At 43.3% G+C, this 23,984-nt stretch overlaps 1 protein-coding gene across 2 annotated transcripts in view; it reads right to left on the bottom strand.

The window, feature by feature from the left end:
- The window catches only part of ANO2 (anoctamin 2), a 270,743-nt gene that overhangs the window by 24,069 nt on the left and 222,690 nt on the right, over nt 1–23,984 (bottom strand). For both annotated transcript variants that reach the window (XM_066590524.1, XM_066590523.1), the window contains one exon: nt 19,606–19,754. In XM_066590524.1, the coding sequence (XP_066446621.1) occupies nt 19,606–19,754 (149 nt within the window). The remainder of the gene's footprint in view (nt 1–19,605; nt 19,755–23,984) is intronic.

Here is a 23,984-nt window from a genome sequence, read left to right as displayed (position 1 = left end):
GAGTGCCCCTTATGAATGTAGTTTGACTGTGTAGCCTGAAGCGCCCCCTATATCAACAGTCTAGATGTGTAGGCTGGAGTTGCCCCTATGGCACCAATCAGACGGTGTAGTCTGAAGTGACCCTATGAACACAGTCTAACTGTATAGTCTGGAGCGCTCCCTATAATAACAGCCTGGATGGGTACCCTGGAGCGCCCCCTATAATAACACTCTGGCTGTCTAGTCCTGAGGACCCCCTATAACAGCAGCATGGTTGTTGAGTCTGTAAAGCGTCCCATAATGGCAGTCTGGCTGTGTAGTCTATAGTGCCCCCTATAATCACAGTTTGGTAAGCCTCCTATAACAGCAGTAGTAGTACTGACTGTGTATAACGGAGCACACCATGAAACACTTCGTTATGCCTTACAGACTTGTATTAGACGAGAAAAAAATGAAAGGCTTTGTAAGACGAGAGTTGTGAACAGATACATAACAATTTTACAAATGACCTAAAACCTGGAAAAAAAAAAAAGAATTCTTGGCACGACCTCCCAGCGAGCATCAGTAAATCATTTTGGCACAAAAGTCGGGACATGTGAGATCAAATGTAATGTGGCACCAACAGTCTTGGCTGGCAGACACTGAGGAATTTTCTACATAAGGCAGTGCACTTGCGAGTGTTATGCAAACCACTTATCTTAACTTTGAGTTAACAACAGTGTTTTCCTAATCTGGCATCTTGCTTTCCGCACACATATACACACAGGAAGAATCGAAGGCATGCTATGGGATTGTTTCATACACTTATTAAGGCTGAGTTTGAGAGCTCAGGATGTTGGCATGGGTTCATTGTGCCAGGGGCAGCACTTGACAAGTTCACAGTCTCAACAGAACAAAGGCAGATGGGTTTAAAGAATGAGATCTATATTCTACAACTGCCAACCTTGAGTTATGGTTTTAGATTTTACATGTTTTGCGTGCCAGTGACTCACAGTTGTTTGTTTGTCCCAATGGTTTGGTCATCTTCAATTCGACTTGATTTTTAAGCTCTTTAGCCAAAAAGTTTCATAAGATTTGAACCATCAACAAACAATAACAACACAGTTATCTGAATGCTCTACTGTTCCCAATTTGCTGGTACATGTGAACTATTTGGCGTGAGCTGCATAGTAATGTTGGGCATGCAATGACGTGCAGATTCTGTTATGTGTAATGCATTGTACCAGGGGCGTAACTATAGAGGGTGCAGGGGATGCGGTTGCACCCGGGCCCAGGAGCCTTAGGGGGCCCATAAGGCCTCTCTTCTCCATATAGGGAGCCCAGTACTATGAGTAAAGTATTATAGTTGGGGCCCTGTTACAAGTTTTGCATCGGGGCCCAGGAGTTTCAAGTTATGCCTCTGCATTGTACCCATATGGCTACACTGAGATATGATGTGTTACTCAGAAAGGTTGTTCGGGACTTACAATACATAACTAATTAATATACACTCAGGTGAAATTTTGGACCATTTCTAAAAGTCTCCTGAAGCTACCCTGCCTAGGTGCTTGTAGAAATATTTTCTTACCAGTGTTAAAGAAATCTGAAAGTCAGGTAGATTAAGCAATGGTATCGGCTGCACCTTTTCGTAAAGAAATCAGGCAACAACAAGTTCTGGTTTCAATAAGGCAAAGTCCCATGGTGCAAGCATCAAGCCATGACTGACTCTTAAGTGATGGCAAATCGTGATTAGAATGAGCAAGCATACTCGCTAAGGACAATTACTCGAGCGAGCATTGTCCTTAGCGAGTACCTGCCCGCTCGGAAGAAAAGATTCGGGTGCCGGCACTGGTGAGCGGTGAGTTGTTGGAGCGAGCAGGGGGGAGAGAGATCTCCCCTCCGTTCCCCCCTGCTCTCCCCCGCCGGCACCCAAATCTTTTCTTCCGAGCGGGCAGGTACTCGCTAAGGACAATGCTCGCTCGAGTAATTGTCCTTAGTGAGTATGCTCACTCATCTCTAATCGTGATGTTTTCTTGGCAGACTGTTTTTGCGAGGTGGTTTGCCATTGCTTTCCCCAGTCATCTTTTACCCCCCCCCCCCTCCCCCCAGCTGGCTGGGTACTCATTTTACCAACCCTGGAAGCATGGAAGGCTGAGTCAACCTTGAGCCCGCTACCTGAACTATGTGCGGATTTAGCTCGTAACCTTCAGGTCGTGAGCGAGAGCTTAGAATTTCATTTCTGCTGCCTTAACACTCTGTGCCAAACAGGGCTTCTTAGTTTCAATAAGGGTTGATCTAAATGATTCTCCCTCTCTGTGTATATTAATACCCAAAACTCATTTCAACACAGAATGTATCACAAAGTGATAAACCAAAGAGTTGACCAAGCCTTGTCATAAATGTGAGATTTTCATGTATACTTCTAAAAGAACCACAAACTTGGCATATCTGCTAATTGTTATCTATTGTTAATTTGGCCATCGACACTCACCTCTATGGTTAGTTATTTCCTTCATGCTTAAGAGATGATAACCCACAGATACAAATTCCTTATATTTCCCGGAATTTCCTAATTACAGCCTCAAACCTCAGTCTTGTAGTGCTTGACCACCAGCTTAGAGGGAAGGTCACCATGAACTGAAGTCACAGTGTCTTAAAGACATCAATAGTCTTAAAGGCTACCAAATTTCTCTATCGCCTATAAACCTATATGACCTGGTAAGCATTATATTGGCGCAACCATGGCACCAGTACTTGGTTGTAGTTCACAGCAGGTAAGTGTCAAATTTTTTAGGAGGAGGGAAAAACGTTACTTCTGCAATACTTTCCAAATAATAGTACAATGTGCTTCTTTAAATAATGCCACATACGGCACCAAAAAATTAAAAGTGTCAAAATATTACATAAACAAATAACATTATCCAAACAGAGCTATACAGTGATTAAATAATAGTACTGCCAGTCTAGTGATGTCAGGTTGTTTGTATCAACAAGACAATATTTCTTAATGCGAACCCGTTAGCTGACATCAGTGCTGCACTGAGTCCTCTAAAGCAAAAATCACCCTTTCTGTTGATTCACCATTTTGGCTATAGAGGTATGTTCCAAGCCATAGATCCTCTCTGGAGGACGTCCCAAGCTTTGAACCCTCTCCAAGGGTTGTTCCAAACCATGAACCTACTACATGGGATGTCCCAAGCCATAGACCCACCCCAATTGATATCCCAAGCCATGGACTCACTATGAGGGATGTCCCAGGCCATGGAACCTCTCTCAGGGATATATCAAACCATAGACCCATTCCAAGGGATGTCCCAAGTCACAGACACTCTCCAATGGCTTTCCCAAGTCATGGACCCACTTGAAGCGATGCCCCATTACCTACAGTCAATGGAAGCCATCTGTCACGCGTCGAGTTGCCACGGATCTGCGACATCGACGTCGCAATAGCGTGTCATTCTCTGCACTGCACATGTGTGGTGGCGTGCCAGCTGACACATCCGAAGAGCAGAGAGAAGACAACATGCAACCTGGCCGTGTGTATTCGGCCTAAAGCTGGCGTTACACATGACTATGTTAGTTAAGCTTCATTTAGACGAGACGACTGTCGGGCAAACAATGCCCGACACTCGTCCCTGCATGTACTACCTCCCGTGCACCTGCACTGCAACGAGTATCGTTGGCTCACAGCGAGGAGGCTGGAGGAGATTTCTCTCCTCTCGCTCCCCCGCCCTTCTCTATTCACTTAACATAGCGGCTGTTCAATACTGAACGGCTGCTATTTACACTGAATGCTCATCGTTCAGGATCATCGTTCAGAGTTTTAAGCTGCATAAACGATGGACGATGAGCGATCAGTGTAAATAGCAGCCGTTGAATACTGAATGGCCGCTGTATTAAGTGAATAGAGAGGGGCGGAGGAGCGAGGAGAGAAATCTACTCCAGGCACCCCGCTGTGAAGCAACGATACACGCTCCTGTGCAAAATGGGAGCGAGTATGTGCAGGGACGAGTGTCGGGCATCATTTGCCCGCCAGTCGTCCTGTCTAAATGGGGCTTTACATGCTACATAAAGGTAGCATCTCATTGAATAATGCATCTCCTTTGCCTTAATCTATTGTATCTATTTTTTCCCATAAGGTATTTCATATTGCCACTATTTAAACTGCATGCACGAAAATCTTGATGAGAAAAAAAAGTTGCGCAATTCCATCTTGACCAAAAAATTAATTGGGTTACAGTCCTATACAAATTTGCACCATTATGCTACACACTATGCTGTATATATATATATATATATATATATATATATTACACACATACACATACTAGTTCCTCTAGAACCTGCAGAAATATTATTTCTATGTATTATCTCATAATGTATGTACAGTAGTAAAAAAGTGCATTGAGAAGACCTGACCCCCTTCTTCCTCCTACTCCCGGGCACTTGACCAAGGTACCTCTATGGGTCATATGATATATCCATGCATATTGCTTAGGGACTCACCCTGTAAACCCCTCTGCTACTTGGTTCTGGACAAGGCTACCTGAGCATTTTGAATGCTTGTCACGAAAGAAGCCTGGAATTCGATTGCCATGTGCCTAGTGAAGACATACTTTACTGCTTTTAATGGCATAGGAGACAACTGCTGTAAATAACCGGCATGTTTAGAGATGTGCTATTAAAATTCCTGTTAGTATATTACATGGCATTATAATATGGTAACAGGGACATCAGTATAGGGGTGCAAAGGGAACAGCTCAAAAAGCCTTTTGCAATATACGAAGACACCAGTAATATAAATGGCACCTGGTAGGGGCCTTGTTACAAGCTTTACATTGGAGCTACAAGTCACTTCCCTGTATATGGATGGATAATTGAGGAGTAGAGCCGCCTACAATACTACTATTAGTCAAATTCAGCAGAGCGGATTTAGTTATATGACACAAGTCGTAGCATGAACTTGGGACTGCAAGAAAGCGATGTGAATTGTCTATGCTTGCACAAGCAATGCTGCCTTAAAACGAGTTGGCAAGTTGTAAACCATCGATGTCCTAACCACAGGATAGGCCATCAATAATAGATCAGCAGGGGTCTGCCACGCTTTTTCACTCATGCGCTGAGCTGATTTCTGTAGGAAGCAAACAGCTCTGTTTCCACTGCAGTAGCTAGGCTTGGTATTACAGGTAAAATTCCCATTAAAGTGAATGGGAACTTTGCCTGCAATACCAAACATGGCCACTGTAGTAGGAATGGAGCTGTCTGCTTCCTGCAGAAATTAGTTCCATTCACAAGCTCATTGACAGAGTGAACAGTTGGTCAGCCAGGATCCTAGCTGGCGTACCCTCACTGATCTACTATCGATGACCCATCCTGAATAAAGGCCATCAATAGTTTACAACTGGACAACCCCCTATGGATTGGATATGCTGGTGTGTTTTTTTGCAGGGTTAGATGTAAATACAGTATGTGATGGTTCATGGGTAAACATTGTATTTGGGCCAACTTATATTTCCTGGAAGGAAAGAAATTGACTATGGTGCTATATAGTGTAAAACGCATAATACCATTAATATCCCTAGGAAGCCAGCTCTCCATGTCGGCAAAAGCCATCAGGTGCACAGCACTGCAATAACACCAGTAGGGATCAAGATACAAAATGTGTTGAATCCAGCACTCTGAAGGGTTCCAGATATATGTCACCTTATTCAAACAGATGGAATAAGGGCATTCTCATAGAAAAAAGCTTACGCGTTTCGAATGTAGTTCTTAATGATAGCTGATATTCTGCTCGCTATATACCCCCACATCCATCAATGGGGCTAGTACTCATGCAGCACATGACATTTCACCATCATATGAGCATACAGAAATAGGCTGGCATAACTATAGGGCAGGCACTGGCGTAACTATAGGGAATGCAGGGGATACGATTGCACCCGGGCCCAGGAGCCATAGGGGGCCCATAAGGCCTCTCTTCTCCATATAGGGAGCCGAGTACTATGAATAAAGCATTATAGTTGGGGGCCCTGTTACAGGATTTGCATTGGGGCCCATGAGCTTCAAGTTATACCTCTGGCTGCAATATGTTGGTTGCACAACATGCACTTTGCGGTTCGCATCCATAAGCACTTCTTGGACATTTTACTTTACAACACAAGTAACCCATCTGCGGTCTCTAGACATGTTTTTGAATCGGTGATGTCTCAACCTGCTGTGTAACTGCTGTTGAAAGGGTTAATCAACTTGAAAGTTGGTGATAGGAGGAGGTGTTTGTTGAACTGATAAGAATTCTGGATTTTTACCCAAATTCAAGTATTAAATCACTAATATGCTATTATTTATATATTTTTTCTTGTTTGGTTGAGAAGATGTTCGTATCACGTTTTTAGGAATTTTATTTATTTTTGTATGCTCATGTGACTGTTATGTTTGCGCAGAGTGCAAGAATGGAGCCCTCCACGGACGTCACAGAGACGTCACCAAGACTTAATTAATGTGCGCGATGGACTGATATAGACATGTACTATATCACCAAAATGCTGAGAACACAAGAGAGGGCAAGTAGCCATAATACAAATACGAAGATGGGAATGCCACGTATACCCAACCAACTTTGCTATGTCAGGCCTAGAAACAGGGCGTTCGCTCTGATAGGGGTGGCCACATGTCACAAATGTAAGGGGCCTAGTCTACCTTAGGGGGAATAGGGAAGGTGTTTAAATCCAAATAATGTATATAGCACAGTTTCTGATAGAAGTGAGTAAGTCCTACGCAGAATAAATAGCCACAGCAGGAATCTGCAGCCTCGCCTTGTGACATCATCCCGGCTGCATTCCCTGATTGTGGTCAGCGTGCCGTAACAGTGATGGCGAAATGTCAGGTGCTGTATAATGAGTAGTGACCCCATTGATGGATGTGGGGGGTATACAGCGAGCTGTCACTCCGTTAGAATATCAGCTATGATTAAGAACTATATTTGAAACGTGTAAGAGGTTTTTCTATAAAAAAAAAAAAAAAATTATGCAGTCTGTTTGGATAAAGTCACGTATTTCTGGAATCCTTCAGAGTGCTGGATTTGACACATTTTGCAACATAATACCATGAAGCATACCCAAATAATGGTGCCATATGGTGACACTTTGCAATAAATTCCTAAATCATATCACTATTAGAGATGGGCGAGCGTACTCGCTAAGGCAAGCTACTTGAGCGGGTAGTGCCTTATGCGAGTACCTGCCCGCTCATCTCTAAAGATTTGGGTGCCGGTGGGGGAGAGCGGTGAGTTGCGGGAGTGAGCAGGGAGATCCCCCCCCCCCCCCCCCCGTTCCTCTCCGCTCTCCCCCACTCTCCCCCGCTGCTCCCCGCCCCCCGCCAGTACCCGAATTTTTAGAGGTGAGTGGGCAGGTACTTGCATAAGGCACTACTCGCTCGAGTAGTTTGCCTTAGTCAGTACGCTCACTCATCTCTAATCACTATACATTGACCAATTATAAAAGTGCCACATAGTGCCCAAATCACCATCTTCTCTACAAAAACTAATTTGTACTTCTGACTCTGGGTGCTTAAAATGTCCCCATTGGGTGAAGATTAAGTGGTGGAGCCCCTTAACTACTTTTCGATTGTCCCTCTATATCGAGTCTTGAGTTGCACTGAATAGTACCTACATGGGTTTGAATTGTTGAGAGCTTTGCTCATAAAAGTAGAGAAGAAGCCTGGGTACCTCTTCCTAGTTCTGATAAAAGGTAACCCAGTTATCTGAGGTCATCTACTTGCTTTAACTATCTAGTTCTACAACATATACCGTATTTTTTTGCTCTATAAGACGCACTTAGGTTTTAGAGGAAGAAAATAGGGAAAAAGTATTTTGAACTCACCCAGGGGCCTTAGGCGACAGTACAATGGATAGTAGAGGGAGAGGGATGGTCACTATAACTCCTTTCCTTTCTCTTTTATAGCAGGAGCAGTGGGGCTCTGTAACAGCACCATGGTATGGCGGGATGAAGGGAGGAAGCTGATTGGTGGAGCAGGGGAGCAGCAGCAGTTCCCGCTGGTGATCACTACCAATCAGCGGTACGTACAAATGGCAGTGCAGAGGAGAAAGAGAACTGCTTTCCTCCCCTAAAATTGAGCGGACCAAGCCGGCAGTTGTGTGATAAGGACGTGCAATCCTTATCACACAGCAACCGGCCGGGTCCAAATTTCAGCACATTCGCTTAGTAAGACACACTGACTTTTCCCCCTCACTTTGCACCCATGCTTCAGGCTTAAATTTTTTTAGGTGTTTAGTCCAAGGTTGATGTGAAATTGAGAGCAGAAACGGGGCAAAGAAGACAATCAAGAGGCCCATTACATAAACCTAAAAAATTACAACCACGTTAATCATAACTTGGGTGCAGTTTCACATTACCAAAATGACTCAAAGTCAAATAACATTTAACCAGTCTTAAATATTTTACTAGCATTTTTCTCATCCTTGATACTCACTGATTGACATCTTAGCCTCTCCCATAACACATGCTGCCCTGTGGGCTAAAGATTTTCAAGCTGGTTCAGCCACTTGTTGAATTGACACGCTCAGTTAGGCAGGTAATGATATACGAGGAAGGTAGAACTGTCACACACCATATCTGATGAATGTTTTTTCAGTCAAGGAGTCTACCTACTATAGCTACGCTTGACAGTCTACAGCTCATGTCTAGTGACTCAGAGGAAGGGAAGCCACTGCAGTGTTAGTTCAAGAGGTGGCGATGTCCAAAGTTGTCCTTCGGACAGTATGGCATAAAGTATCAATGGCAAAATATCAAATGTCTTACTGGACAAGGAAGGCAATTGGACAAAATGTGGATTGGACGAGATTAGGATTGGACAAATAAAGTTGGACCAAATAACCTGAAACCCTTGTGAGAGTTAGCAACCCATAGCTAGTGGTGGTGGTGCCCACCAAAATTGATAATGAACACCAAGTATACAGATGCACACAACTGTCAAAAAGTGCAATTTTGCAACTGTACCTGTTAGCATAGTCATAATCTTGCGTCAATTTTAGATTAACCCTATATTATATCAACAAGGTGGATCTTCCATCCAAGCTCAGAAACATAAGTAAATAAAGAATGTGGGTGTCAATTCATGGGTCTAAAACAATACCATGTTTGTAATGAGAGATATGAAAGGAGATATGCTTTTGGAAGACTAAACCAGCACTAGAGGGGCCATAATTCCCTTCATTAGGGGTGCATTAAAAGAGGTATAGGGGCGAGGGACGAGAACATTATTCTCCCACTATATAAGGCACTTGCCAGGCCTCACATGGAATACTGCGCACAGTTCTGGTCACCGGTGCTCAGGAAGGATGTTACAGTGCTGGAGGGGGTTCAAAGAAGGGCAACTAATACATGGACTGACGGGACTGGAATACCCAGAGAGGCTATGAAAATTGGGATTATTTACCCTGGAAAAAAGACGGCTAAGGGGTGATCAAATAAATACATGAGGGGACAATACAAGGATCTCTCCCATGATCTGTTTATACCCAGGACTGCGACGGTAACAAGAGGGCATCCACTACATCTAGAGGAAAGCAGGTTTCATCGCCAACACAGAAAAGGGTTCTTTACTGTAAGAGCAGTGAGACTGTGGAACTCTCTGCCTGAGGATGTGGTGATGGCAAAATCCATAGAGGATTTTAAAAGGGGACTTGATGTTTTTCTGGAGAGGAAGGATATTACAGGATATAAATCTTAGGTTAATTGTTAATCCGGGTATACAGCAGGTAGGGGTTGATCCAGGGATTAGTCTGATTGCTTTTAGGGAGTCGGGAAGGAATTTTCCCCCAAATGGGTTAATTGGCTCCTGCCTCTTGTTTTTTTTTGCCTTCCTCTGGATCAACAACATAGGAGGATAAACAGGCTGGACTAGATGGACATTGTCTTCATTCAGCCTTACATACTATCTTACGATGTTTCAATGTACAACTCTACAATGTACTAGAAATAGTTCCATATCTGATGTCTTTGAAGAAGAGATTGAAGCTCAGTAAGGACTTGCTCAGAAGATAAAAGGGCAAGAAGAAAGCTACACCTTTCTATATTGTAGGAGCAATGTTCACTTTCTTCCGCATGATTTATAGAAGACAATACCAGTCATAACACTGTGTTCCCTCGCAGTTTATGTTTATTCTTATGTCATCGCACAATTGTCCTGATGAAGGGTGAAGGTTGTCCTGCAGTCTCCTCAAAGCTTTTCAACAGGAAATTTTGTTACTCTGCTAAAAAGCTATTTCAGACAACAGATGCTGTTGATACTTTCCCTTTTCCTTGTTGACTCACTGTATTGTAAAGAGTCATCCATCAATGTCGCTGTCAGTCAACACAGAGAAAGAAAACCACATTCTGTTCTGCCAAACTTTTGAGAACTTTGGGCAGCTCGTACAACCTTAGCGTCTACCTAAAATAACATAATAACTTTAAGGAGAAAAGAAAAAAAAATATTTGACATTACTTATTAACAGGGAGGGTTAAACATGTGGAATATTGAATAACTCCAAAACAGCCAGTGAAGAATCTTTTAACCCTTTCCAATCCACTGTCTGACCTCTGAAGACATTATGATTTAAGGCTGTACAGCTCCGATGTTGGAAGACATCCGTCGGGGTTCTCTTACTGTATATTGCCAGCCTCTCTGCTGTCGGAGCCTATCCAACGTGTCATCTCATGCAGTACTGGCTTTAGCCAGCATATAGCGCCATTATATAACAGCAGAAAAAGAGTAAGCCCCCTAGGAAAACCAGGATGCAAATTGGATTGGAAGGGGTTAATAAAGTGTGGGTTTGACCACCAGACGCCAGGGCTGATTGCAATTTCAACAGTGGTTAAAACAGCAATCAACCCTTGTGTCGGGTGGGTCCCTCAACCTACTGCAATATAAGGCCCTGGTACATGTCCACATAAGGCGACCATCAGAATAAGATGTTGCCACTTAGCATCAGCTCAGTTGAGTTCATAGATATAAAGCCTTCCCTCTAAGCTGCGCAGTCTGGAAAAGAATGAGCATCAAGTAGCCCAATAACAGATATACCTGTCTACATCTTTAAGATGCACTAATAGTGCTGAACTACGGGGTTAAAAACATTTAATCAAGGACCTTCAAAAGTGGCATTCAGGGGACTCTCCATTTTTACATGTCCACTTTATTATGATTGTCATCTACTCAACACATCTAAGACCAGTCATATAACAATCCAGCCCTGACTCTTCCAGTGTGTAAGGCTGAAAAAAGACATATGTCCATCCAGTTCAGCCAATTACCCCCTTCCAATTGTTGATCCAGGGGAAGGCAAAAAAACCAGTGAGATAGAAGCCAAAAAAATTCCCTCCCGACTCCAATCTGGCAATCAGAATAAATCCCCAGATCACCAATTCTTCTGAAGTAATCAGTAACTATAACAAGTAATATTGTAATGCTCAAGAAAGGCATCCAGGCCCCTCTTATACTCTTTTAGTGAGTTTACCATCACCACGTCCTCAGGCAGAGAGTTCCACAGTCTCACTGCTCTTACCGTAAAGAACCCCCTTCTATGTCGGTGTAGAAACCTTTTTTCCTCTAGATGTAGAGGGCGCCCCCTTGTTACAGTCCTGGGTATAAACAGATGAGGGCAGAGATCTCTGTACTGCTCCCTGATATATTTATACATAGTTATTAGGTCACCCCTCAGCTGTCTTTTTACTACAGTGAATAACCCCAATCTTGATAACCTCTCTGGGTATTGTAGGCCGCCCACTTCAGTTACTAATCAAGCTGCCCATCTTTGAACCCGCTCAAGCTCTGATATGTTCTTCTTAAGTACTGGTGCCCAAAACTGTCCACCCTAGTCCACGTGTGGTCTGACCAGTGACTTGTAAAGAGGAAGAACAATGTTCTCATCATATGCCCCTAGACCTCTTTTGATGATCATCGTGACCCTATTTGCCTTGGCAGCAGCTGCCTGACACTGGGTGCTCCAGTTAAGTTTACAGGTAACAATAGTTTCTATTCTCTGCGTATTGTGCACCAAAATGTCGCTTACGCAAATTGCACAGAACTTGCACAAGATTCTTGCCCGTATAGAAAAGCCCTAAGAAAGAGTTTTACAGAGAGAGACAGGGCTAGCAGTCCATGGATTGCTCAACTTGTCCCAGAGATGGCCACATGCAGTACAACTAACTGGTTTATAGCATAGAGCTATGTTGCAAGTATGGAGAATGTAAAACAGGAATTAGGAGTTAAGAATCAAAGACAACCAGGCATCCACATGCGAAGGAGAAAATTGTATTTTACTATTTTGGCCTTCTTAATCTTTCAATATTGTGGTAACTTGGGGATTACTCGCTCGCAGCAATCGCCATCTTCTTCCATTAGATGGGTTATGCCACTCTCACATAGAGTCAAGACAACTGGATTTCTTGAAATCTATGGCTTCTGCCAGCCTTATTACACAATGCAATGGTTTACAGCATCAACACACTGCATATACACTGGAACATAATATACTTTCTGAGTTGACAATTCACAGTGTCTTGGCAGTATACCCAACCAGGGCTTATAGGGGGCATCTTCCCCTGTCAGACTCGTGACAGACACAGCCTGGTCCGCACCAGACCTCAGGCTTGCAGCTCCTACAGTTGCCTCCGCAGCCTGTATCTGGAGGTTTTATCCCCTCCAACCACACTATGCGGCTGTGGCAGATTTAGCACACAGAATTCCTGATTTCATGCCCTCTAAAGGCCGTCCTGTGAACTGCATTTCTACAATGCATATCACTCAACTGAACTTTGTGTAGGCAATGGAGGTAACTAGCTAGACCAAGCACTGTCCCAATTGTGAAAAATGAACACAAAGAGTAGCAGGGAGCTGCCACGGGGCATCTGTAACAGCAAAATGAGATCTCTATGTGGTCCATATGTCTTATTAGGGAATGGCAGAGTTGCCAGTCTTGGGTTCAAAAGCAGAATCGGGTCATACCTACCGGACGCCATGTTTATTATACTGGTATCTGTTTGGCAGAAGGGTCTTTAACTCCCTAAAGCACTGGGTGCATTTGCTATGCAATGTGGAAAGGAGTCATCTTCATGAGGCAACCCATTTAAGGCCCAATGGTATAAAGGGGTATCTGTTGTGGACATCTTACCAATGCAGCAAGAAATCTGCATCATATTAATTTGGACCTGTATGTATTAGTACTAGAGATAAGCGAGTATACTCTCTAAGGCACATTACTCGAGCGAGAAGTGCCTTAGCCGAGTATCTCCCCGCTCGTCTCTAAAGATTCGGGGGTCGGCGCAGGGCGGGGAGTGGCGGGGGAGAGCGGGGCGGAACGGAGGGGAGATCTCTCTCTCCCTCTCTCCCTCCCCGGCTGCAACTCACCTGTCACCTGCGCCGGCCCCCGAATCTTTAGAGACGAGCGGGGAGATACTCGGCTAAGGCACTACTTGCTCGAGTAATGCGCCTTAGCGAGTATACTCGCTCATCTCTAATTAGTACTTCATTGATTGCCGTCATCACCATCTTTTCCCTCCTCCGTGTCATGTTGATGCCTTTTAAGTCTACAATGTAGTAAAAGTTTCTTCTAAACAATCGCCCTATTATCCCAGCTAATGCTTTAATTGCCGTCTAATATGAAATACCGCTCTATGGCGGGACTGATGAAAGGATCTCTTGTAGCTCAGAAGACAAATTTTTGTGGGTAATGTTTGCAATATGAGTAATTACTTTTTAATTGTATGAAGTCTATAAACACGCCATCCAATTCCTTATTTACCATCCATATTTTTTCTCTTGCGACACATCTCTCCTGACTTCATATGTTAGGGCTCTTACCCACTTGCGTTTTTTTAACGCTGCGATATCGCTGTGGTTTTTTTTACGCAAAAGGGTCTTTCTAATGTTAAAAACGCATCGCACAAAAATCGCAGAGCACAAACTTGTGATGCGTTTTTAACATTAGAAAGTGCCATTGATAATCGCATTAAAAAAAAACACAAGTGGTTAAGAGCCCTAACTGATAACATTTTTTTATATTGCATGTTACTAAGAAATTGACAGTGGCTTTAAAGGGGTTGTTCCACTTCAAGCTGTTTTTCTGCAGAAAGTAGACAGCTCTGTACATTGCACAGTGGCCCGGGTTGGTACTACAGGCTGAGTACCACTGAAGTGAATGGGATTTAGCCTGCAGTACCAACTCGGTCCACTGCACAATGTACTGAGCTGTCTGCTTTCTTCAACAAAACAGGTATAAGTAGGACAACCCCTTTAGGGCTCAGTCAGATGTGCTTTTTTTTTTTATATGCGTGCATTTTTGGTGAATTTTTCACATGTGCAAAGGCCCAATTGATGTTACTGACTCGGACAGCAAGTGCTTCTTCACCCTAGCTTTCACATAGGGCTAGTAAGTGCTGTTGAGGGAGTTGGGGATGGACAGTCAGAATTTTGACATGGAACCAAGCACTTTATAGTTCCGCCCTTGATCATGGCCCTCTGTTTCATCTACTGTCTTTCCCGCAGGTGAGCTTCCACAGTCATGGACATGATGCTACTACCCGGTGAAGGTTAAGGCAGCCAGCTACCACCATGGAAATAGCAAAGACTGTAAGTACATTTTTAATACTTACAGTAAACCCCAGGGGAAGATAGTTCAAAAAATACAATATATTAAATTTGCATTTCAGGGTGGATATAAAAACACGAAATCTTTTGCAAATCCCTGCTAACAATACTGAAGCTATTCGCAATCTACTATCTGGAAAGCGGACACATCAGCACTTATAAATAACGTTGACAAAGCTCCCATTCTATGTGACATGCGATTCCACAATGCTAACACTGCAGCTAATTAGTAGACAGTGACACAATGTAACACTCTTTGTTTTTAATTTTCCCCGGCTACCAATACAATATGTCCCCTGCACAACCGGAGCTTACTCATAGGTCATGCTGTATTTAAAGCTACATCTGATGTCATTGGGTAAAACTCAGCTGCTAGTAATCCAAAAGCATCTATAAAATAAAAAACACTCAAAAAAAAAAATTAAAAATCAGCCGGCATAATGGAAGCAAAATGTCAGCCCTGTGAATCATGTTGTTAATTACACCGAGCACAATCCGTCCGCGCACCACTGAAAGCTCCTCTCAGACGTGGTTTATGGACCGAAAATCAAAAAGGTAGTAATATCCCGGAGAACATGAAATATGTTCCTTTTATTTCATGCTATCACATTTGGATATTATTTTCTCTTTGGCGTAGGCTGACCCTTAGATCGAGTCGTCCGAGACGGATGGGACCATTTATTGGAAATTATTACAGTAATATATCTACTTAAATATACATTGTGACACGGATTTATAACATCGCTGATGAAAAAGAGGCCGCTCTTAATACGTCTACTGCCTGTATGGTGAAGGGATATACAATAGGGGGGGAGGGTCTAAACTTCTTGAGAAAAGACTGCAGACAAGTACCGGAAAGGTGAGTGTGGAAAACGGGCTTTTTCATGGGGCAGATTTCCTATTGAAAATTCAACAGCTTTTCGGCACAAGTTGAGCCAAAAAACGGTGTTGTAGACACTTCCGGACACTTTTTCCACCTCGTACAACAAAAGGCCATCGCTATGTGGGAAAGTGGGGGGTAGCTTGAACCAGACATTCTACACCAAAATTATGTCAAAATTTGCCCAAAATTTTGGCACAAAATCTTTGCATAAACTAAGATACAATGAAGTTAGACTGGACATAGTAACATAGTTCGTTAGGCCGAATGAAGACAATGTCCATCTAGTCCAGCCTGTCTATCCTCCTGTGTTGATCCAGAGGAAGGCAAAAAACCCAAGAGCAGAAGCCAATTAGCCCTTTTTGGGGAAAAAAATTCCTTCCCGGCTCCCTAATGGCAATCAGACTGTTCCCTGGATCAACCCCTAATAGTTCCCACCTGCCTGTATACCAGGATTGACACTTAAAGGGGTTGTCCCGAGGCAGCAAGTGGGTCTATACACTTCTGTATGGCCATAATAATGCACTTTGTAATGTACATTGTGCATTAATTATGAGCCATACAGAAGTTATAAAAAGTTTTATACTTACCTGCTCCGTTGCTGGCGTCCTCGTCTCCATGGTGCCGACTAATTTTCGCCCTCCGATGGCCAAATTAGCCGCGCTTGCGCAGTCCGGGTCTTCTCCTCTTCTCTATGGGGCTCCGTGTAGCTCCGTGTAGCTCCGCCCCGTCACGTGCCGATTCCAGCCAATCAGGAGGCTGGAAACGGCAATGGACCGCACAGAAGCCCTGCGGTCCATGGAGACAGAGGATCCCGGCGGCCATCTTCAGCAGGTGAGTATGAAGACGCCGGACCGCCGGGATTCAGGTAAGCGCTGTGGGGGTTGTTTTTTTAACCCCTGCATCGGGGTTGTCTCGCGCCGAACGGGGGGGGGGTTAAAAAAAAAAAAACCCGTTTCGGCGCGGGACAACCCCTTTAACCTAAGATTTATAACCTATAATATCCTTCCTCTCCAGAAAGACATCAAGTCCCCTTTTAAACTCCTCTATGGAGTTTGCCATCACCACTTCCTCCGGCAGGCCAAAGATACGCCAGATTCATCATCCAGAATGAGTCACTGTGATAAATCTGTCTTTTTTAAGACTGTCTAGTCTGTTTACATTGTCTAACTATTAGACACTATTCTGTCTCTATTCTAACTCGATTACGTTCTTCTGTGTCTTTATCTTGAGGACATCATACTAAATTAGTCCCACCCTCTTCCCAAACACTGTATTTCTCCTAGCATTAGGGTCCTTTCATTCTCAGGATACTATATGTGGTGATGCCAGGGGTTAGACCCTCACCAACAAGGGTACGTACACAGCACCAACAATTGTCGCTCTTGACTTTTCACGGTGAGTGATGATTATATGAACGACTATCTGTTTACATGGGTGGACAGTCACAACTCTAACAAGTCAGTAATTCTTGCTGACTTGCTCTGTTGGGCCCGTGTTTACATGGGATAAGAGTCGCTCAAAATTGCTCTTTTCAATGATTACTTGGGCAACAATTAGCCCATGTAAAAAGCACCCTAAGTAATTGTTGGTTTGTCCAATCAATATGTCTGGAGTGTCTCTCCCCAAAAAGCTCTTCATTATTGGACATCTACATTCCCCGAAAGATTGACCATACCACTGGCGTAACTATAGAGGATGCAGGGGATGCGGTTGCACCCGGGCCCAGGAGCCTTAGGGGGCCCATAAGGCCTCTCCCCTCTTTATAGGGAGCCCAGTACTATGAATAAAGCATTACAGTTGGGGGCCCATAAGGCCTCTCTTCTCCATATAGGGAGCCTAGTACTATGAAAAAGCATTATAGTTGGGGGCCCTGTTACAGTTTTGCATTGGGGCCCAGGAGCTTCTAGTTACGCCTCTGGACCATACTGTATGTTAAGAAAGGCATGGAGGCCCAAATGAGACTTCAAGTGAGAACTTCAAGCAGCAAGAAGTTTGGTGAGTAATCTGAAGCCCTAAATTCCCTCTCTATCCCTCCTCCATCATAGGATTGGAGGGCATTTAGATGTATCCACTATTTTCCACTTAGTAGGGCATCTTGTAGATCAAATTGGTCTATGATCTGCTTATATACCCTGCCATTATTAAAGGGATATTCCGGCAATAGGACATTTTTTCAGCTCTCAGTTCTGTGAATGGGGGACCCATGTCCCCCTTATTTTACAGTTCAAGATACACTGTTCCAGTTCTGTAGTGTAATGGGATATAGAGCCGCTGGTTGCACAGGCACAGCAGCAGCTCCATTTCTCTCAATTGGGCAGGCAGATACCCGAGCACTGTGCTTTCTGTCTGCCCCATTGAAATGAATAGAGACGTACCACATGTCAACAGGGCAGACAGAAATAGCTGATTGCTCTAATCGACTATCACTGTCTGCTCCCTTCATTTTAAGCAGTCAGACCCCACCAATCTATCAGTTTTCACCCATCCAGTGGATTGGTAAAAATTGAAAAAAAATGTCCAATTGCTGGAATACCCCTTTGAGGGTATGTTTAAAGCTGAAGCCAGAGAATGGATGCAGCAGTTGTGTGCTTGGATGGCACAGATGAGAGGACTAGGTTGACGGGGATCATAGCGACTGGGGGATAGAACAGATGAGTATAGTCAATTATTATTTTACCAGGCGTCACTACCTTTGTAAACAAAATTAGCCGCTGAGCAGCACGGCCTATTTTGGGCTTAAGGACGCAACAATTTTTGGTGGATTTTCCTCTCCATTTATAAAAAGTCATAACTTGTTTATTTTTCCGTTGACACGGCCCTATAAGGGCTTGTTTTTTGCGTGGCGAACTGTAGTTTTTATCGGCGTCATTTTTGGGTACATAGACTATATTGTAAAACATTTATTATTTTTTTATGATAGCAGGGAGAGAAAACGCATCAATTCTGCCATAGATTTTTTTTTTTTACAGCGTTAATCATGCAGGATAAATGACACAAGACATTTTTTCTGCGGGTCGGTACGGTTACAACGATACCAAAATTCTTACGTTTTTTTTTAGGTTTTTCCACTTTTCTTCAATAAAAAGCCTTTTTTAGAAAATCCTTTTTTTTCTAAATGGCTGCATTCAAAGTCCTGTAACTTTTTTATTTTTTCATGTACGGAGCTCTATGAGGGCTTATTTTTTGCGAGTCGAGCTGTAGTTTTTATTGGTACCATTTTGGGGTACATACGGCTTTTTTGATCACTTTTATTGCCTTTTTAGGGAGGCAAAATGCTAAAAATTAGTATTTTGCCTCAGTTTTTTTGTGTTTTTTTAAACGCCTTTTCCCGTGCACAGTCAAAGGAATGTGCAACGTATAGTATGCGTCGTTACGGATGCGACAATACCAAATACGTGGGGTTTTGCTTATTTTTACTTCTTTTTATGCTAATGTGAGAAAAAGCATAAAAAAGGGTTTTTTTTACTTTTTTAAAACATTTTTCTTTTTTGTTCATTTTTATTATCTTTTTTAAAATTTTTTTATTTTTTTACACAATTTGTGTCCCCCACACTGATTATCGCTGTGATAAGGCATGGCAGGGCTGCTGCCCTGCCATGCCTTATTGCTTATACAGCGATCACAGGCTATAGCAATACAGGACACCAGTGTCTGGCGTCCTGTTGCCATGGCAACAGGCCAGGCTCTCTGCAATTATATCACGAGAGCTCGGTGATGTCACAGAGGGAGCGTGCTCCCTCTGTGAACCCCTCCCATGCCGTGATCTACATAGATTGCGGCAGGGAGGGGGTTAACAGCGGGGGGCGCATCTCCAATGCACCCCTGCTGTTGCAGCGGGAGGCTGGCTCCCGCTGCGGGATTGAGTGAGATCATAAGTGATCTCGCGCTATCCCCAGCACGTTAGTTTACGCCTTGTTGCGGGAAGTACCCCGCTGTCAGGACGTAAACTTACGCCCTGCAGCGGGAAGGGGTTAATATGTGAAGACTGTATGTACAGTCAAGTTGTGTGGTGCAAAAGAACTTCAACGTGCTTCCTCCTGTCATCAATTCCACGCCATCCTGTAACCTGTTCCCTCACTTTACATTTACAACATTCGGGGGCATGTACACATGGTCCTTACTCATTTCCATGTATTCTGGGGTTAGTCCAGTAAATGGTTCTAGAGCGTAATCTCGATCCCATTGTTGAGGTTCTCTCGAGCTGGTGAGGTTCTGCTCTCCGGGTTCTGTCCTTTCATCCTTCAGCTTCCGAAAGAGTTTCTTTAGCTTTCTGCAAATAAAATCATAAGGTGTTAAAAAAAATTCTCTGGCTTTATGTCCCCATCGATTATAGCTTCTATTTTACATTAACACTGTAGTCTGCTTCGTTCTGTCCTGACAAAATGGGCAAAGTACTCCGGTTGACAAGCCCCAAATGTAATAAATGTTTTATGGAAAGAAGAAACGAGTGCTTTACAAAATCCATAAAACAAGATAATGACTCATATCCTGATAGGACGAGGAGGGAGAACCACAGATCCTCATGATGTCATAAATCCAACAGACTACGAAAGGAATATTATTCCCCTATGAAGGGGGATTCCACCTTAAGTATGACTCACTGTACATGGCCACCTATGCACCAAGAACGTAATGGGATTCTTCTCCCTTGCATTGTTGAGGGTCCCAGTGATCAGATTCTAAAAAGTGTAATACCAATACTACTTCATTGACCGAGCAAGTGCACTAATGTAGATACTGCTGATGTCAGCGCTTAACCCTTTCCAATCCACTGTCTGACGTCTGAAGACATTCTGATTGAAGGCTGTACAGGTCCGATGTCGGAAGATGTCCGTCAGGGTATTCTTACTGTAGATTACTGGCCGCTCTGTTGTCGGGGGGCCTCTCCAGCATTTTCCGTACTGCAGTACTGGCTCTAGTCAGCAGATGGCGCCATTGTATAATGGCAGAAAGAGAAAACCCCCTAGGAAAGCCTGAATCCAAAATTGGATTGAAAAGGGTTAAGCCGTGAGTCGGTGACCTCTGTGACATGCATGGAATGTGACCTCAAAGTCCTTGCTGTATCGTCAATACCCAGTATGCATGAAACCTTCACTAAGTGCGCTCACACTTAACTGATTTGCTATGGATTTTGTTGCAGAGTTTCATGCGGATTTCCTGCAGACTTCATCCTTGCAATTCAATTCAAATTGGGACTACATTCAAAGGGACGATATTCGACAATTATTTTAATAATAAAACTATGGAATACATTTAAGCAGATTTTGCAGCTAGATGGATTTACTACCGTGTTTCCCAGAAAATAAGACAGTGTCTTATACTAATTTTTGTTCAAAAAGGTTTAACTTTTTTTTACATATATAGCTGCCTGGACACTATTTAAATTGATATTTTTTTTAATTAACTGTTAGCAGGGCTTAATTTTGGAGTAGGGCTTATATTTCAAGCATCCTCAAAAAGCCTGAAAAATAATTTTGCAAAAATTCTGGAAAATCATGCTATGTCTTATTTTCATGGTATGTCTTATTTTCAGGGAAACAGGGTATATACATCCCTATGGTGGGAGCCTACATATCCAGAGTTTTTTAAGTTTTAAGGATTTTCACCATGGGAGGAGGGAGAGGTAATCTTTCTGGAACAAGTACATTTTGGGGACTTTTTTTTATAGTTTTGAACAATCTAGGGATGATGTCCCCCATAGTTACATCTTCCAGTTCCTTCAGCTACCACATGCGTTTGCTAGTCAGCCCCAGTCAGTGTCCTTTGGTGAATTTTCTTGGGTGTTCTGGAGCTACGAAGGGTGTAATATCTTATTTATATACAGAGATGCTTCCCTTTTAGTTTGGAGTAATTCCCAATAAAGGTAAAAGAAAAATGGGGAAAAGATTTAGGCCAAATTAGTGTAAACAAATGGGCTGCAGTGTTGGGTATGATTCCAATGTTATCTCTAGCTGAAAGGCAAAGAGTATCGCTATTATATTAGTGCATAGAGTTTATCATGCTCCATTAAAGTTGTTTACTAGAGATGAGTGAGTATACTCGCTAAGGCACATTACTCGAGCGAGTAGTGCCTTAGCCGAGTATCTCCCCGCTCGTCTCTAAAGATTCGGGGGCCGGCACGGGTGACAGGTGAGTTGCGGCGGGGAGCGGGGGGGAGAGAGGGAGAGAGAGATCTCCCCTCCGTTCCTCCCCGCCGCTCCCCGCCCACCGCCAGCCCCCGAATCTTTAGAGATGAGCGGGGAGATACTCGGCTAAGGCACTACTTGCTCATCTCTATTGTTTACCACGGGTATTAGATACAGCTCAGACACTCCGAAATGTTACATGGATGGTGCAGATTTCATGCATATAAATTGGGATTGTGTAAAATTGTGTGAGCTTTTAGATGAGTACTAGAGATAATTAAAAATATATATCCTGTCGGTATTGGGCTTAATCCCAGATTTTGTATATTGGATCATTTTGATGGACATGCTCTTTTGAATTTAATTGCATCAGGCCCGAAAGTTGATTACTGCTCGTTGGATGTAGCTGACAGTAGGAAATGTTGTCGCAAAAATAAGAGATGTGATGTATTTGGAAAGGGGGATCAAAAAAGAGTCTATTTGACTAAGTTTAGGCCCTTAAAGGGGTTGTCCCGCGCCGAAACGTTTTTTTGTTTTTTTTAATAGCCCCCCCCCTCCCCCCCGTTCGGCGCGAGACAAACTCGATGCATGTGTTGAAAAAAAAACCCAGATAGTACTTACCCGAATCCCCGCGCTACGGTGACTTCTTACTTACCTTGCGAAGATGGCCGCCGGGATCTTCACCCTCGGTGGACCGCAGGTCTTCTGTGCGGTCCATTGCCGATTCCAGCCTCCTGATTGGCTGGAATCGGCACACGTGACGGGGCGGAGCTACGAGGAGCGTTCTCCAGCACGAGCAGCCCCATTCAACACGGAGAAGACCGGACTGCGCAAGCACGTCTAATCGGGCGATTAGACGCTGAAAATTAGACGGCACCATGGAGACGGGGACGCTAGCAACGGAACAGGTAAGTGAATAACTTCTGTATGGCTCATATTTAATGCACGATGTACATTACAAAGTGCATTAATATGGCCATACAGAAGTGTATACCCCAACTTTGTGTCGCGGGACAACCCCTTTAAGGACGTATTTTGTCCATTAGGGCTTAGTCACGCGGGCGTTTTTTGTTGCAATTTTTTTTGTGCGCAAAACTGATGCGCACAAAAAACATGGCGTGATCGAAGCCAGTGTCAGGGCTGAAAAAAAATGCTGCTAGCAGCGTTTATCAGCCCAAAGGGCTCGGTCAGGTGGGGGCGCTGCCTGCTATCCTCTGCCACAGTTGTGCCACAGCTGTGGCAGAGGAGAACGATGTTCGCCCATTGAATTCAATACAGCCGGCTCCATTGAAAGCAATAGGCTGCCGGCAAGCACTCTATTAAGTTTTGGGGAAGGGCTTCAAATATAAGCCCTTCCCTGAAAAGCATCCAAAAAAAGTGTAAAAAAAAAAAAAAGTAATTAATAAATATATATATATATATATATATATATATATATATATATATATATATATATATATATATATATATATATACCCCTTTTTGCAGCTGCCAGAGATCAGCCGCGTCCAGCCGGCTTTTCTCTTGAACTGCTTTCTGTAGTATTCAGCAGGCGGGGATTTAAAATCCCCGCCTGCTGAATGGGCAGCCTCTAATTGGTCACAGTCAATCAGAGGCAGCACTTACTCACCCATTCATGAATTCATTGAGCGCATATACAAGAACAATGATTTACGCAGAACGCAGTTACATGCGTTCTGCGAATCGTTGTGTCATATAATTTTCGGCACATCCGCATTAAAAAAAACGGACATGTGACCGATCCCATTGCAAAGCATTGTGTATATATAGACGCAGATCGCAAGCGCATCTGCAAATCGGTGAAAAAAACGCCCGTGTGACTGAGCCCTAAGAATGCAATGATTTTGCTGGAATTTTCATCTCCACTTTTCAAAAGTCATAACTTTTTCATTTTTCCGTCAGCATGGCCGTATGAGGATCTGCTTTTTGTGTGGCAAACTGTGATTTTACGCATACCATTTTGGGTACATATAATGTATTGTAAAACCAGTTTATTTTTCCATGGACATGTGACGAGCTATAGCATTTATTCGTAAGATTTTGGAGTATATACGGCTTTTTTTTTTATCACTGTTAGGGCTTTTACCCACTAGTGTTTTTTTCTCCACTGCGATGCGAGACTAAAGTTAAAGTCTCGCATCGCAGTACGAGAAAAAAGCCAGCATCATGCCGGGATATCGGCATGACGCCGGCGTATCGCCAGTCTTTTCAATGGGGCTAGCGCTGCTGCCGCTGGATACGAGAATGTCAAATATATTATTTTTTAAAAATGGTTTTTTTTTATAAAAATGGCAAAGCGTACAAAAAAAGTTTTTTTGCTATTTTTTTTACATTTTCTTTTACACTATTTTCAT

Source organism: Eleutherodactylus coqui, chromosome 2 (assembly GCF_035609145.1).
Source record: "Eleutherodactylus coqui strain aEleCoq1 chromosome 2, aEleCoq1.hap1, whole genome shotgun sequence".
NCBI lineage: Eukaryota > Metazoa > Chordata > Amphibia > Anura > Eleutherodactylidae > Eleutherodactylus > Eleutherodactylus coqui.
The sequence above is the reverse complement of the archived record's forward strand: the minus strand, read 5'-3'. Positions and strand labels throughout refer to the sequence as shown.